Source organism: Sarcophilus harrisii, chromosome 2, assembly GCF_902635505.1.
Source record: "Sarcophilus harrisii chromosome 2, mSarHar1.11, whole genome shotgun sequence".
NCBI classification, from domain to species: Eukaryota; Metazoa; Chordata; class Mammalia; order Dasyuromorphia; family Dasyuridae; genus Sarcophilus; species Sarcophilus harrisii.
Window position 1 is genome coordinate 248,725,111 of NC_045427.1, and position 17,187 is coordinate 248,742,297.

The following is a 17,187-nucleotide window of genomic DNA, read 5'->3' on the forward strand; positions in this document are numbered from 1 at the left end:
ATTTTAATTAAACATTCTGCCTAGAAATTGCTTTTTAGAACTTCACCACATCTTATAACTATTGAGCTAAATATAAATTATAAATAAATATCTACTGATTCCTCTAGTTTCTGACTGTTGCTTCAGTAAGGAGGAAAGACCCTGAAATGCCAAGGTTATGTATAGGGAGCACAAGCTACAACAGATCCTACCAACCTGGACAGGCTTTTTGAGGTTGGGGTAGATACGGGCTCTGGTGAATGTTCCTAGGTCTGGAGGAAACATTTCCATGATCCCACGTCAAGAAAATTTGGAGGATGTTTTAGAGCATTAGTATCAAACTAAAATAGAAATGGATCCCTGCCAGCTGCACATTAACTTAGAAAACCACAAATGTACATTATTTATGTTGAATTATATTTTTTGTCATTTTGCTAAACATTTTCCAATTGTGTGTGTATATATTTGTTCCCCCTGAGGCAACTAAGGTTAAGTGACTTGACCAGAGTCACACAGCCAGGAAGTATTAAGTGTCTGAGGCCAGATTTGAACTCAGGTCCTCCTGACTTTAGGGCTAATGCTCTATCCACTGCACCACCCAGCTGCCCTTATCCCAATTATATTTTAATCTGATTCCTGTCACACTGAAACATTATGAAATCTGGAAACCATGACTTTGACATCTCTATCCTAACAGATCTTCCACATTTCAGATTTGCAAAGATTTTTTAAGCTGCCTCTCAAGTATAGTGCCATCTTCCTTCAACACTGTTTGCCCCTCCTTCTACAGAGAAAATGTTCCCTGCCAACTCCACTCCATTCCCCAACGCTAACAGGCATCAGATTCAGGGGTGATGATACTTGGCAAAGGAAGGGCAAGGGGAGCTCCAGAAACCAGAAATCCTGTTCTAATACTCTCTGGGTTCTGTTTTCAGAGAAAGAATTAGAGGGAACTAAGGATAAGTTATAACATCATTATTATGCTCATTAATCTCTTAAATTTGTAATAGGATTGTAATGGTCTTTTCCCATTATCTCACTTAATCCTTACTACAGAGAATTATTATTATTATATATTATTAAGCATTATTATTCCCATTGGACAGATGAGGAAACTGAATGAAGGTGAAATTATTTTTATCAGGACACAGAAACAACAAATAACAGAATTGGAATAAAAGTTGGAGCTAAGAGTCACTTTTTCAGCATTCTTTCCCTGGTACTGACTCTAAGGATAGTTCTTTCTTCTTTTCCTTGAAGGAGGGGCTACAAACTAAGGATGACCCTAAGATGGATTATGCTCTAAGGAAGAGTGAGAAAACATAGAACGGAAAATTCTGTTCAGCCTGGTACAGAGGGAAGTGCACTAGATGATTTGCTTTGCAAGGTTTCAAAGTATATTATAAAGTGGCAATCATAAAAAACTACCTGGTACAGGATTAAAAAATAGAAAACTAGCTCAGCACAATAAAGAATCCGGAAATAAAAACCAGTGTACATAAGAGATTAGTGTTTGATAAGGCCATGACTAAAAAAAAAAAAAAAAACACTAGGGAATAGAACAGCTATTCAAGAAAAAGAAATTGGATAACATGATGAAAAATAAGTTTAAAGCACATTTCCTTTGCCATAAAATAAAATGAGCTCCAACTGGATCAACACTCTAACTATAAATTGTTTTTAAAATGAAAGAAAAATGAATATTTTTATGTCTGTAGTGGAGAAGAGAAAAACATTTACCAAACAGTATTAGAGATGAATTGATTAACTTAATTATACAAAAATTAAGTGAATTTGCATGTTGGAAACTTTTTTTTTTTTAAGTAACAGATTCGGAGAAAATCTTCACAGTAAATATGTCTATTAAAATTCTGATTCCTAGTAACTATCTATGAGGAACTGGAATAAATATATCAAAGAAAGAACTTGTTGACGAACATAATCTTTTTCAAAATAAGAAATACAAATTGTCAAAAGCCAATTGAAAAGGTGTTTAAATGTTCATAATCAAAGAAATGTAAATGAAAATAACTTTAAGGTACCACTTTGCACTCATCAAATTGTTAACAATAAGATTAAAGAATAAAATGGAATGGCCCTAAGTAAACAGATTTTCTATGGTACTGTTGGGTTATAAACTAGAACAAGCTTTTTGTAGAGTAAACTCCAAATTAAGAGTTAATTTAGCATAGGTGGCTCTGCTGTAGGAAGGTTAATAACATATCAATCAAATTATTAAAAAAGGGGGGAAAAGACCTATCTTTACAAAAATAGCTACTTGTAATTCCATTTGTAATAGCAAAACATGGAAATAATGTACTTATTCAAGGATTGAGGGTTGATTGAGTAAATTGTAGAATATTAGGAGCATACTTAGGATGCTAGATTTAGAATGGGAAAGGCTCTTAGAAGCCGTCTAGTACTCTTTTGCTATAAAAATGACGAATAGGAAAAATACAAAGAGGAATGACACATAAAGTGATTCAGCGTGAGGAAATAGAACAGAATTAGAACAACCTAAACAGAGACTTTGACTATATTTTTAAAATAGTCATACAAACTCTATAAGTACATATAGAAGAAAAATAAGAGAACACAAGACAAATAAATTACTATTATTTTCTTAGTTTATACAAAGTGCTACACAAATTTTCATGCAATTTTAAGCTATTAAAGCTTTAAAGTAAACTAAAACTTTTTAGACATGTGTGTTAATTCTATTATACACGCATTATTATAATTTATATAATCTTGTATATTTATGTGTGTATTGATAAAATATAAATAGTTCTGGTTATATTTGAAGTTTAATTTCATGTTTTATTTGCATTTGTTGATTAGATTTAAATCCTGGCTCTGATATTTCTTACCTAAGAGATTTTGGGCAAATCACTTAATCTCTTGATACCTTAGTTTCCTTATGTGTACAAAGGAGGGAGCTGGGCTGGATGTGACCTATGAGGTCTCTTCCAACTCTAAATCTTAAGAGAATGTTAAATTTATAATTTTTTTTAAAGCATTGGACTTGAGTCCAAACAACTGGATTCCAATCTGGCTTAGGGCCCCTTTCTTTTTTTTTTTTTTTTTTTTTTTATTTAATAGCCTTTTATTTACAGGATATATACATGGGTAACTTTACAGGATTAACAATTGCCAAACCTCTTGTTCCAATTTTTCACCTCTTACCCCCCCCCACCCCCCTCCCACCCTAGATGGCAGGATGACCAGTAGATGTTAAATATATTAAAATATAACTTAGATACACAATAAGTATACATGACCAAAACATTATTTTGCTGTACAAAAAGAATCAGACTCTGAATTATTGTACAATTAGCTTGTGGCTTAGGACCCCTTTCACAAGTCACTTTAATCAATCAGTCAGCATGCATTTATTAAGTACCTACTACATGCCAAGTACTATGCTAAGTACTGCAGAAGATGAAAATAAAAATTAAATGGTCTTAGCCTGAGGAAGGTTATGTTCTATCAAAAACAAAACAAAAACTTCTAATACGTTTACATGTTAAAAGAACATTATCAATTATATACGTTTGAATATCTGTACGGGTGTACACACACACACACAAAATGAATGTATGAATAAATATAAAGAAATAAATGAATAAATTGAATAAATAAATGCAGGGATATTTCAAGGATTGGGAGAGACCCTAGCAGCTAGAGGGATCAGGACAGGTCTATTGTAAGCAGTAATGCTCCAGCTGGGCATTGAAGGAAACCAACTTCATTCTCCAAGTCTATTTTCACATTGGTAAAATGGAGATAATATGACCACTAGTTACCTTAGTGTTATGAGAATTAAATGAGATAATGTATACATTATTTATCAACTTTGACCTCAGTTGTTCAGTTATATCTGCTCTTCGTGATCCCTTTTGGGGATTTCTTGGTAAAGACACTAGAGAGATTTGCCATTTCCTTCTCAGTTTATTTTATAGATGAGGAAACTGAGGCAAACAAGGTTAAGTGACTCGCCCAGGATCACACAGCTAGAAAGTGTTAGAGGTCATATTTGAACTCAGAAAGATGAGTCTTCTTGAATCCAAGAGTGATGCTCTATCTACTGCTTCACTTAATTGCCCCAGGTGTGGCCTCCTTGTCTGCCTATCTCTGCCCTAGAGCTCTCAAGCAAAAGTCAGAAGATCTGAATGAAATTTGAATGAAATCACAAAAAGAATGAAAATAAAGCAAACAGACTTGTTCTTCAATTCCTGATCACTAGAAATAGACCCTTTATACTATATATCACTAGAAATATACACAGTGCAGAGTGCTGCACCAGAAACACCTGAATTCAGATCATTCCTGATTCTGATGAAAATCTGTGAATTCATCGAGTGCCTTAGTTTTCTCATCTGTAAAATGGGAATAATAATAGTACTAACTTTTTTGTTATTTACTTGAATGAGACAATATTTGTAAAGTCACTAAAGATTGTTATGGTTATTATTATTATTTTCATTATTAATCTAAGGGCCTCTCGGAAATTTAGTGGTAAAGAACCATCCAATTTCATTCACCTAGCCGGACTAAAGAACATAGAATTATGGAGGTGTAAAGACTTTTAGAGGTCATATAATCTATCACCCCATTTTACTGATATATTTGGGCCCAGAGAAGTGTTCAATCAGGATTCAAACTAAAGTACTTCTAATTACAAATCCAAGACTCCTTCTATTATTTATGTTAAATATATATATAAATATGCAGAACCATGAGAACACTGTATATAGTAACAACAACAATGTGTGATGATCAACAATAATAGATTTAGCTCTTTTCAGCAGTATAATAATCCAAGACAAGTCCCAAAAAAAGACTTAATGATGGAAAACAGTATCTACTTCTAGAGAAAGAACTGATGGAGTCTAAATGCAAATCAAAATATACTATTTTCGCTTATGGGATTTTTTTTCTCATGGTTTTCCCCTTTAGTTCTGTGTCTTTCACAACATGACTAAGATGAAATTATGTATAACATAACTGCTTGTGTATAACCTATATCCCATTGCTTACTGCCTTGGGGAAGGGGAGAGGAGGGAGAGAGAACAATTTGGAACTCAAGATCTTATACAAAATGAGTGTTGAAAAATATCTTTACATGTAACTGGAAAATATAAAATGCCATTTACAAAAAAAAAAAAAAAGAATTTTACCTAATTGTTGGGGTAAATAGAAAAGGGTAATTGTCTCACAATCAGGACCCCAAAGCAACAATGAGGGAGTGTTTTTGATGGAATGAGATTCTCCTGTAAGCTAAAGGACAAGAAAAGGCCAGTAAGTTTGGCCTTCTGGGTGTAGCACCCTCCCCACTACAGCAACTTGTAAGGAATAGGAGTTTATACCAAACAATAGAGCATGCAGATATTGGTACAGGGAGATGACTCATTCATTATTCCAAGTCAGTGCAGAGTAATTAGCCACCCACTGGTTCAATGATTCTGCCAATCAATCAACCAGCATCGCCCATGCAGATTTCTAAAACACAAGAAGTCATCCGTGTTCAGAAGAATAAACCCACAGCAGGAGAGTGAGAAAAAAACAACAGTGTAAAATGTACTTCTAAATCTCTCCGTATTTCTAAGTCAGAGCTGTTTTCCTCTTAAGATGATTTTGATTAGAAATATTAAAAGTGGTTTTAATATTCAATATAACAGCTCAAAGATATAATCATAGGACAGAGATTACAATTTAAAATCTCAGCACAGTAAAGGGTCCACCACTCATTCTCTGTGACTGGACTCTCCAAAGAATTCAGGTTCTTCCTATATAAATGAATGGTCTGGGCTGACGGACAACAAGATCGATCTCTTCCAGGTCTTATATTCTTTGTTCTAGAACTCTATGTTCCAGGACCCCAGCACAGCAACTCCATTATTTTATAACTCTAGGTCCATTAGATTACAGGATTTAGAGTTGAAAGAAACCTTAAAGAACATCTAATTCATAGGTTCCCAATCAAATGTCTAGGCAGTGGTGTGCTAGTAAATATTTAACTATTCCCAACCCCTCCAAATTTAACTCTCAAATTTATTATTAATATTGTCTTAAGTTGTAGACAACCAATAAAACAAGCCCTGATTTCTAGCATGTGTTGATTTCTAAGATATAAATGCTCATACTGAAATTTTAACCATCTATTCTAGATAGTATGAGCTGGCTTTTCTGGCCACACATAACTCCAAGGAGAACATGATTGTCAAGGGAGTGAGTATGAGGATTATTTGATAAACAACTATATTATCCTACTGATATCAATCTCTATTTTCACCCCTTATGTACAGATGCATAATTCTAGACTTTATTTCCTTTTATATGGAGAGGGGAACTAAAAGCCAAGAGGTACAGGCACTGGAAAAAAGATTAGGAAACTTTTATTAAGTCCAATTACCTTCCATTCTAACATTTTATTTTAAGATGTTTTCCAGCTTGAGTTATCTATTTGGAGTACTTATATGCATTTGTATCAATTGGATGGTGCAGTCAGGAAATAGTGCCTAATCTTGGAATCCTAAAAACTTGAGTTCAAAACATTTTTACATTCAAAGGTTCTGATAAAGGCCTCATTTCCAAAATATATAAAGAATTGTCTCAAATTTATAAGAAATCAAGCCATTCTCCAATTGATAAATGGTCAAAGGATATGAATATACAATTTTTAGATGAAGAAACTGAAACTATTTTTAGTCATATGAAAAGGTGCTCCAAATCATTATTGATCAGAGAAATGCAAATTAAGAAAACTGTGAGATACTACTACACACCTCTCAAATTGGCTAAAATGACAGGAAAAGATAATAACGAATGTTGGAGGGGATGGGGAAAACTGAAACACTGATCGTGGTAGAACTGTGAACAAATTTGGAGAGCAATTTGAAACTATGCTCAAAAAGTTATCAAACTGTGCATACCCATTCTTCCAGCAGTGTTTCTGCTGGGCCTGTATCCCAAAGAGATCTTAAAGAAGGTAAAGGGACCCACGTGTACAAAAATGTCTGTGGCAGCCCTTTTTGTAGTGGCTAGAAACTGGAAACTGAATGGATTCCCATTAATTGGAGAATGGCTGAATAAATTGTGGCATATGAATGTTAAGGAATATTATTGTTCTATAAGAAACGATCAGCAGGATGATTTCAGAGAGGCATGAACTGATGTTAAGCGAAATGAGCAAAACCAGGAGATCATTGTACACAGCAACAAGACTATATGATGATCAATTCTGATGAATGTGGCTCTCTTCAACAATGAGATGATTCAAATCAATTGTTGTTTTCTTTCTCAGGTTTTTTCTTTCTTTCTAGATCTGATTTTTCTTGTACAGCAAGATAACTGTATAAATATGTATACATATATTGGATTTAACATATTTAACATCTATGGGACTACCTGCCATCTAGGGGAGAGGGTGGGGGGAAGAGGAGAAAAGTTGGAACAAGTTTTGCAAGGGTCAGTGTTAAAAAAATACCCATGTATAAGTTTTGTAAGTAAAAAGCTATAATTTTTAAAAAAAGAGTTCAAATCCAGCCTTCTACATTTACTAGCTATGTGACTCCCAGCAACTCATTTAACCTCTCTGCCTCAGTTTCCTCAAAAGTACAAGGAGACAAATAATACCATCTACCTCACAGGGTTGTTGTGAGGAGCAAATGAGATATTTATAAAGCACTTAGCAAAGTGCCAGACACATAGCAGTCACTACATAAATGTTCATTCTCCCTTCTCTTCCCCAATAAAATCCCAGGGACCTCTTGCTCTCAAAAGGTACAAATAAGTCAGTACTGTATTCAGTACTATTTGGAGGCAAGAAATAGAGAAGTATCATTGGTACATTGGATAACAGTGTTAATCAGTGAGTGGATATTTTAGGGGTCTGTTTGTTTCTAATCCAAAGCAAAAGTTGTGAAGCATAACTTCAATAAAATTCTATTAGTATTTGACTCCCTTTGTATATTTTCCAAAAAATCTTGCTTTTTTGTCTTTTTGAGAGCCTCCTTGAAATCTAGTGATGTTATTTTAAAACAGATTTTTAAATACCTTTTGTTTTTCCATCTGCTGCATTTCTTGCTCTATTTCTTTCCTTTCACAAAAAGCCATCCCTTAAAATAAAGATTTGTATATATATTTCTGCCCCCCCTCCTGAGGCAATTGGGATTAAGTGACTTGCCCAGAGTCACACAGCTAGGAAGTGTTAAGTGTCTGAGACCAGATTTGAACTCAGGTCCTCCTGACTTAAGGGCTGGTGCTCTATCCACTGCACCACCTAGCTGCCCCTTCACTATCTAGCTGCCCCTGTATATACGTATTTTTAAAGAGGAATCAGCAAAACCAATCAACATACCAGAAAAATCAAGCCAACAGGAGTCAATTTATGTCTACACTAAGTGCTAAGCTCTGTGGGAAGCGTTAAGGATATAGAGAAATGCAAAATCCAGTCACTGCCCTCCAGGAATTCAGTTTCATAGGGAAGACAATATGCACTATGTACAAACAATATAGATACAGGATGGAGGAAATCTCAGAGTCTTAGCATTTAGGGGGATTTGGAAAATCTTCTAGAAGCTGGGTCTTTAGCTGAATTGAAGGTAATCAGAACCCTTTCTGGTAGAGGTGAGGAGGAAATGAATTCCAAGAACAGGAGAGAGTCTGTGAAGATCATGGAGTATGTGGAAAGGAATAAGATATAAGAAAACTGGCAAGGGAGGAAAGATTCGGGTTATGAAGGGCTTTAAAAATCCAACAGAATGGTGGAGTTGTGAACAAATCCAACCATTCTGGAGAACAATCTGGAATTATGCCCAAAAAGTTATCAAAGTGGGCATACCCTTTGATCCAGCAGTGTTACTACTGGGCTTATATCCCAAAGAGATACTAAAGAAGGGAAAGGGACCTGTATGTGCCAAAATGTTTGTGGCAGCCCTATTTGTAGTGGCTAGAAACTGGAAACTGAGTGGATGCCCATCAATTGGAGAATGGTTGAGTAAATTGTGGTATATGAATGTTATGGAATATTATTGTTCTGTAAGAAATGACCAGCAGGATGAATAGAGAGGCTTGGAGAGACTTACATGAACTGATGCTGAGTGAAATGAGCAGAACCAGGAGATCATTATACACTTCAACAACTATACTGTATGAGGATGTATTCTGATGGAAGTGGATATCTTCGACAAAGAGAAGATCTAATTCAGTTCCAGTTGATCAATGATGGACAGAATCAGCTACACCCAGAGAAGGAACACTGGGAAATGAATGTGAACTGTTTGCATTTTTGTTTTTCTTCCCAGGTTATTTTTACCTTCTGAATCCAATTCTTCCTGTGCAACAAGAGAACTGTTCAATTCTGCACACATATATTGTATCTAGGATATACATATTTAACATGTATAGTACTGCTTGCCATCTTGGGGAGGGGGTGGAGGGAGGGAGGGAAAAAATCGGAGCAGAAGTGAGTGCAAGGGATAATGTAAAAAATTACCCTGGCATGGGTTCTGTCAATAAAAAGTTATAATTATTAAAAAATAAAAATCCAACAGAGGATTTTATATTTGATCATGGACATGCTAGGAAGACACCAATGTTTATTGAATTGGGGTGGAGGCAGGGTGACCTGGTCAAACCTGCAGTTTTGGAAGAAAAAATTCAATATGTCCAAAATTAAACATCTTTCCCAACAAAACCTCCCCTTTTAAACACTTCCCTGTTAATGTTGAGGGCACCACCATCCTCCCAGACACTGAGGCTTACAGCCTACATGTTACTCTCTCTCTTAGTTCTAATATACAATGTTTCCAAAATCTATGAATATATCTTTAGTAACATATCCTCTCCTCTGACACTGTCACCAGTTTGAAGCAAGCTCCCATCATTCTAAGCCTCTCCATACAATACCCTAATGTTAAGCCTCTGCCACGGTTAAGACAATTAAGAGATCATTAGTAAATTTAGAGCAATTTTGGTTGAATAAGGTTTGAAGTCAGACTGCAAAGAGTTAAGGAAGTAAAGGCACCAATAGTAGACATCCTTCTCAGGAAGTTTAGTCATGAAAGGGAGGATATAAAGGATCATACCTTAGATAGTACGACAACCATTTCTAAAAAGGAGGATCAAGAGGCATCTCATATGTCTTCTTTGGGGTCAACTTTGTTCTTCATAATTTTGCAACATTCAGTTTTCATTGTTATATAGTTGTTGCTTCTTAAATTTACATTGTCATAATCATTGTGTATATCGTTTTCTTGAAGCTACACTTACTTTCCTTTGTATCAGTTAATATACCTTTTTCTGTGCTTCCTCATACATATTATGTTCATCATTTCTTACAGCAATATTTCATTGTAAAATTATGTTATAATCATGTACCATAGTTTGTTACCCTTTCCCCAATTGATGGGCACTGGTCTTGAGTCCAGTTCTTTGACACCACAAGTGCTGCCAATAAATATTTTTAGAATCTATACAACCTTTCATTTTGTCAATGAATTCATTGGGGTATATGCTTAGCAGGAGAATCTCAAGGTCAAAGCTAACTGCTTTCTAATTTGTTGTTCCTGTTGATTCACTGCTCCAGCAACAATGCATTCATGGGACACTCTTTCCCCAGCCCTTCTATATTGACTATTCAAGTCCTTTGAACATTCTTACCAATATTTTGAGTGGAAAGTAAAACCTTAGGATTGTTTTAATTCATATTTCTCTTCTTGTAAGTGGTTCATATTGCTAATAATTTCCAATACTTTTGAAAACTTTATATCTTTGGATTCCTTATTGTAGAATGGCTTTTTGTCTTATTTATTTATATCTTTATGTGTTTAATTTCTTTATCTTTTCTTATTGCTAGTGCTACCATTTCTGGAATTATATCAAATAACAGCAGACAGCAAACATTTTTTAAGTAAAAGCTCCATCAGCTCTTACTGATCTATTTATTCACACTGAGACTGATTCAGCTCTACTCCTCTTCCTAATCTTATCCCAAAGCACAGGAATTGACTTTAACCACTAAAGTTTTTTAAAAAGATCAGATGGACATAGCTCTTTTCAACAATGAGATAATTCAGGCCAGTTCCAGTGGTCTTGTGATGAAGAGAGCCATATGCATCCAAAGAGGACTGTGGGAACTGAGTGTGGATCACAACATAGTATTTTCATTCTTTTTGTTCTTGTTTACTTGCAGTTTGTTTTCTTTCTCAATTTCTTCTCTTTTTGATCTGATTTTTTCTTGTGCAGCACTATAATTGTGGAAATATGTTTGGAAGAATCACACATGTTTAACATATATTGGATTTCTTGCCATCTAGGGGAGGGGGTAAGGGGAAGGGAGAGAAAAAATTTGAAACAGAAGGTTTTCAAGGATGAATGCTGAAAATTATCCAAGCTTGTTTTGAAAATAAAAAACTTTAAAGATCAGATCAAAGAATATCAGAACTGGAAGAGATATTACAGAAGAAAAAATTAGTGAAACAACAAGCATTTATGAAGAGGTCTACTCTGCACCTCACTCAATGTGACTTGTCCATTACACCAACTGCTTCATTTTGGGGGAGATACAATGCATTTTCAAAACCCTATTCCTAGTCCTTATGTAGAACAACCTGAGCTCCTCCCTGCTTTATAGAAGACAGGGAGGCAGACCTATAGATTTTAAAGATTTTATGGCTAAAAGGCTCAGATAAAGAACTGGTGCCAGTCAGAAACCTCTTCCCACTCCTTCACGGTACCTCTCCCTCTTAGAATTCCAAAAGGTCATAGGGAGAGTGCTTTTTTGTCCACTATATATGTTTGCAGTTAATTTTTCTTAAAAATCAGACCTTTTTTTTAGAGATGTTTAATATGTACTTTTTCCAGAAAGAAGGCTTCCTTTCAAATTTGTGACTAAAGACGAACTAGAGACCATTATTGATCACAAAATAGAAAATTTTGATTACATCAAATTAAAAAGCTTCTGTACAAATAAAACTAACGTAAACAAGATTAGAAGGGAAGCAACAAACTGGGAAAACATCTTCACAGTTAAAGCTTCTGATAAAGGCCTCATTTCCAAAATATATAGAGAACTGACTCTAATTTATAAGAAACCAAGCCATTCTCCAATTGATAAATGGTCAAAGGATATGAACAGACAATTTTCAGATGATGAAATTGAAATTATTACCACTCATATGAAAGTGTTCCAAATCATTATTAATCAGAGAAATGCAAATTAAGACAACTCTGAATACCACTACACACCTGTCAGATTGGCTAAGATGACAGGAAAAAATAATGATGATTCTTGGAGGGGATGCGGGAAAACTGGGACACTGATACATTGTTGGTGGAGCTGTGAACGAATCCAACCATTCTGGAGAGCAATCTGGAATTATGCCCAAAAAGCTATCAGACTGTGCATACCCTTTGATCCAGCAGTGTTTCTACTGGGCTTATACCCCAAGGAGATACTAAAAGAAGGGAAAGGGACCAGTATGTGCCAAAATGTTTGCGGCAGCCCTGTTTGTAGTGGCTAGAAGCTGGAAACTGAGTGGATGCCCATCAACTGGAGAATGGTTGGGTAAATTGTGGTATATGAATATTATGGAATATTATTGTTCTGTAAGAAATGACCAGCAGGATGAATAGAGAGGCTTGGAGTGAATTACATGAACTGATGCTAAGTGAAATGAGCAGAACCAAGAGATCATTATATACGTCAACAATGATACTGTATGAAGATGTAATCTGATGGAAGTGGATTTCTTTGACAAAGAGACCTAATTCAGTTTCAATTGATCAATGATGGACAGAAGCAGCTACACCCAAAGAAAAAACACTGGGAAATGAATGTAAACTGTTTGCATTTTTGTTTTTCTTCCCGGGTTATTTTTACCTTCTGAATCCAATTCTCCCTGTGCAACAAGAAAACTGTTTGGATCTGCACACATACATTGTATCGAGGATATACTAGGACATATTCAACATATATAGGACTGCTTGCCATCTAGGGGAAGGGGTGAAGGGTGGGAGGGAAAAATCGGAACAAAAGTGAGTGCAAGGGTTAATGTTGTAAAAAAAAATTACCCTGGCATGGATTCTGTCAATAAAAAGTTACTATAATAAAAAAAAAAAAAAAAAAAAAAAAAAAAAAAAAAAAGAAGGCTTCCTTTCTTACACATAGATTTCCTTTATGAAAAAGGTTTTCAATTGTATGTAATCAAACTTACCTATTTTATCTTTTCTAAATCATATTTGTCCCTCTAAGAACTCACCCCTAACACATAGTTGTGAAAAGCTGTTATCTGCTTCTTTTCTAATCTTTATGAGATATTTAATATTTAGATCATGTATCCATTTTGAAATTGTTGTATAGTAGATGTAAGATATTGATTTAATCCTAATTTCTATCAAACTGGTTTCTAATTATTTCAGAAGTTCTTAGCAAATAGTGAATTCTTTCTCAGGTAATTCATGTTTTTGTTTATTAAACCCTGGGATATTAATTTCGTTCTTTTTGATGTTTCTGCTTCATTCACCTATTTTTCTATCATTTTAGCCAATACCAAAGTTGATGATGAGATCTAAAAGTGCTACTCCCCTACAATTACTCTCTTTTCTTCACTATTCTAGATATTCTACATCTTTTGTTCTTCAAAATGAATTTTGTTATTGTAGTGTTTAACCTCAGTAAAGTATCCCTGGCAATTTGATTGTTATATCACTAAATTTTTAAATTAATTTTGGTAGTATCATAATTTGTATTATCTTTGCATAACATAAACATGAGTACTAAACATTCCTCCAATTATTTAAATTGGGTTTATTACTTTAAGGAGTATTTTGTAATTAAATTCATAGAGGCACTGAATGTACTTTGGTAGATTGACTCCCAATTATTTAATACATTTTAAAGTTACATTTGAGGGTTTATTCTATAGCTTTCAACTTTGCTGATGTTATTTTCTCAATTGATTTCTTTGCTAATTTCCTAGGTGGAGTTTTGGTTTTTTAAAGAGTAGCACAGGCATGATAATTGTGGAAATAAATATAGAAGAACTGCATATGTTTAACATATATTTGATTACTTGCCATCTAGGGGAGGGAGTAAGAGAGAAAAAAATAATTTGGAACGCAAGATTTTACAAGAATGAATATTAAAAACTATCTATGCATGTGTTTTGAAAAATAAAAAGTGTTATTAAAAACAAAAGGGAGTAGCACATTATTTTCAGGCAACTACACCTAACTTCCACTCCCACTGACAAGCTAGGTTCCCTGAAAATGGCTACTATGTGCTCTAAGGGCAATCCAGAGGAGATGAGGAGTGTATTTCCAATACTGCATAGCTCCCACCATTCCCACCCTCCTCCCAGCAGGCGTTTCCTCAAACAGCCAGATTTAATTAGTTTTACTATTTACTAAGGTAGTATCATAACAGTTGGTACAAAACATCTCCCCAAAAGTCTATGGCACTCTCTCCCACAAGTACATAGAGTCTAGGGGAAAATAGGTTCATACTTAGAGATAGTATTTAGAAAAAGGTTAATTCAACCTCTGGAAACCTTTTTGTTAGAGTCTTCAAGATGTTTCCTTACCATATGGTGGCGTTTTTCCTCTAAGTTCTTTACAGATCCTTGAATCTTCATCTAGTCTGTGGTTTGTTCCCAATGCAGACACTGTAACTATAGCTATATAACTAGCATTTATGTAACAGTAAGTGCTTGTGCTTTATGAATATTACCTCATTTAATCTCATAACAATCCTGAGAAATAGGTGCTATTATTATATCATTCCCATTTTACAGTTGAGGAAATGGAGGCAAGCAACAGTTAAGTGACTGGCCCAAGGTCACAACAGTATCTGATCCAGATTTGAACATCTGAATACAGATTTGAAAGTCTTGAGACTTTTGAGACAAACCTAAACATAGGTTTATTATTATTCAGTCATTTCTGTTTTGGACTCCATTTGGGGATATTTTTACAAAAGACAGCAGAATGTTTGCCATTTTCCACTGTAGCTCATTGTACAAATGAGGAAACTGAGGCAAATAGGGTTAAATGACTTGTTCAGGGTCAAATAGCTTTTAAGTATCTGAGGGCAGATTTGAACTTCAGAATAGTCTTCCTGACTCTACTCTGAGTACTCTATTCATTGAGTCACCTAGCTGGCCCAGACCACATGTACCTACAATGTACCAGGCACTAAGAGCTTTAGAAATTAGATCTCATTAGATCCCTACACCAATACTGACCCAGTTGATTCAGGCTTACTGCTATGATGGTGATGGTCCACTAGATATTTGAAATTCATAAAATCTTTTCTGGTAAAGGGAGCATAGAGACATAAACAAAAAGCAACCACCTGCTCCTTCTTTACTGATCAATTCCTGCTTGGGAGTTTTAGGGGAACATCTTTTTTTCTATCCCCTAAGGTTCCTGGTTTTATCCAAGACCTATTGGTTGCCTCCAACTCTGAAGGCTCTTCCTGGACAATGTCACTTCAGTATTATTTATTTAGCCTAAAATCTACAAGACTAATTGATCTCACTTCAGTATGGTAACAAGACATGCTATTTTGTCACTTACTTTAGTGAAATGGGGGCGCCTTGATTATTTTATTCAATCAGTGTTTATCCTTACAAAATAGGTCATCATTATCAGTAACTAGTTTCCTTTTTGCCTATTTTTAAGTCTTTAATTTCCTTCTCTTCTCTTATTGCTAGGGCTACCATTTCTAGAACTGTATCCAATAATAGCAGGCAGCAAACATTTTTAAAGTAAAAGCTCCATCCGCTTTTTGCTGATCTACTCAACCACATTGAGATTGGCTTTCAGCCCTCCCCCTCCACCCTTTCCTAACCTTATCCCAAAGCACAGGAACTGACTTTAACCACTAAAGTTTTTTTTTTTTTTTTTAATTAAAGCTTTTTATTTTCAAAACATATACATAGATAATTTTTCAACACTGACCCTGGCAAAACCTTGAACCACTAAAGTTTTAAAGAAGGATCCATCATATAATGTCATAACTGGAAGAGATATTAGAGATGAGAAAACGTGTCAGTCAAATATTTATTAAGGGGTTTGTTCATTACAAGAGCCTTGTCCATTACAGCAGCTGCCTCACTGCTTTGAGATCCAATTTTCAAAATCTTATTCCAGGTCCCTAGGTCTGGCAATCTAAGCTGCTCCTCCCCATCCTCCGGGGCAGGGAGGCGGTCCCACAGACTGGAAAGAATTCATCGCTAGGAGGCTCAGATAAAAAGCAGTGGCAGCAAGGTGGCAGCTCCCACAGCCCAAGGGTGCTTCCTAGCATTCCAAAAGGTTATAAAATAAGAGTTAGGGCTGAAAGGGCCTTTCCAGGTCATCTGGTCCAAATCCTTACATTTGAGGAAACTGAGGTGAGAATGATGAAGTACTTTACTTAAAGTCAGATGAGTGATAAGAGGGTGGAGGTGAGAATAGTTCTCTGAATCCAAGGCTCTCTCGGTCCCCGACCCCACACTGACCCAGCTTGGGCTGCTTCCTTAATTAAAGGCAGTGCTGGCTCCTGGGGCCTTCATCACAACTCTTTCATTCCATCCTTCCCTTTCACGCCCTCTGCCTCCGGTCAGACCCCAAACTTGCACCCTCATCTTACCTTCCTCCTCCCAGCGCTGCAGGGTCTGCGGGTCGCTCTTGCGCACGCTGCCCAAGAACTCGGGCTGTACCGGCTGCATCCTGGAATCCAGGCGCTCCAGAGGACCCTGCTCCCGGGCGCAGGCCGCGGCCGCCTGCTGGCAGTGCTCTCTCAGCTCGTCGGGGTCCAGCAGGGCCAGCTCGCTGAGCAGGGACGCCCTCCCGGCCGGCTCCAGCTCGGCCCAGAAGCGCAGCAGATGGGACTGGCCGGCCCGCTCCAGCCGGGCTCGGATCTCCTCCTCTGACACCATACCTGCGTTCCAGACAGCAGCCGCAGAAGCCAGAACCCGTGGAAAGTCCTGGGAGGTCGCGACTGCTGGTCTCCCGCCTCAAGCTTGCACAGAGCACTCGTGACCTGTCCAGGAACTGAGCTAATGTCACGCGCTCCCAGAGCCAGGAGATCTATAGGCTCCCAACTCCAGAAAAAATTCTCTCCTTACCTGTGGGTTGGGTCTCCTAGTCCTAAGACTGGGTCAGCTAAAGGGTCTTCCTCTCTGCCCCTCCCACTCCTGAAAAGTTTCTGGCGCGCATGCT

At 36.4% G+C, this 17,187-nt stretch overlaps 1 protein-coding gene across 2 annotated transcripts in view; it reads right to left on the reverse strand.

Annotated features, from left to right (window-relative positions):
* Nucleotides 1-17,187, reverse strand: part of UAP1L1 (UDP-N-acetylglucosamine pyrophosphorylase 1 like 1) — a 31,730-nt gene extending 14,543 nt beyond the window's left edge. Inside the window, exons 1-2 of one of the 2 annotated variants that reach the window (XM_023494381.2) lie at nucleotides 17,094-17,183; nucleotides 16,616-17,008 (exon numbers count right to left, since the gene is read on the reverse strand). In XM_023494381.2, coding sequence (XP_023350149.1) covers nucleotides 16,616-16,904 — 289 coding nt within the window. In that variant the 5' untranslated portion in view covers nucleotides 16,905-17,008; nucleotides 17,094-17,183. Of the gene's footprint in view, nucleotides 1-16,615 lie in introns of both variants that reach the window. The other variant, XM_031951952.1, reaches the window with a different exon arrangement.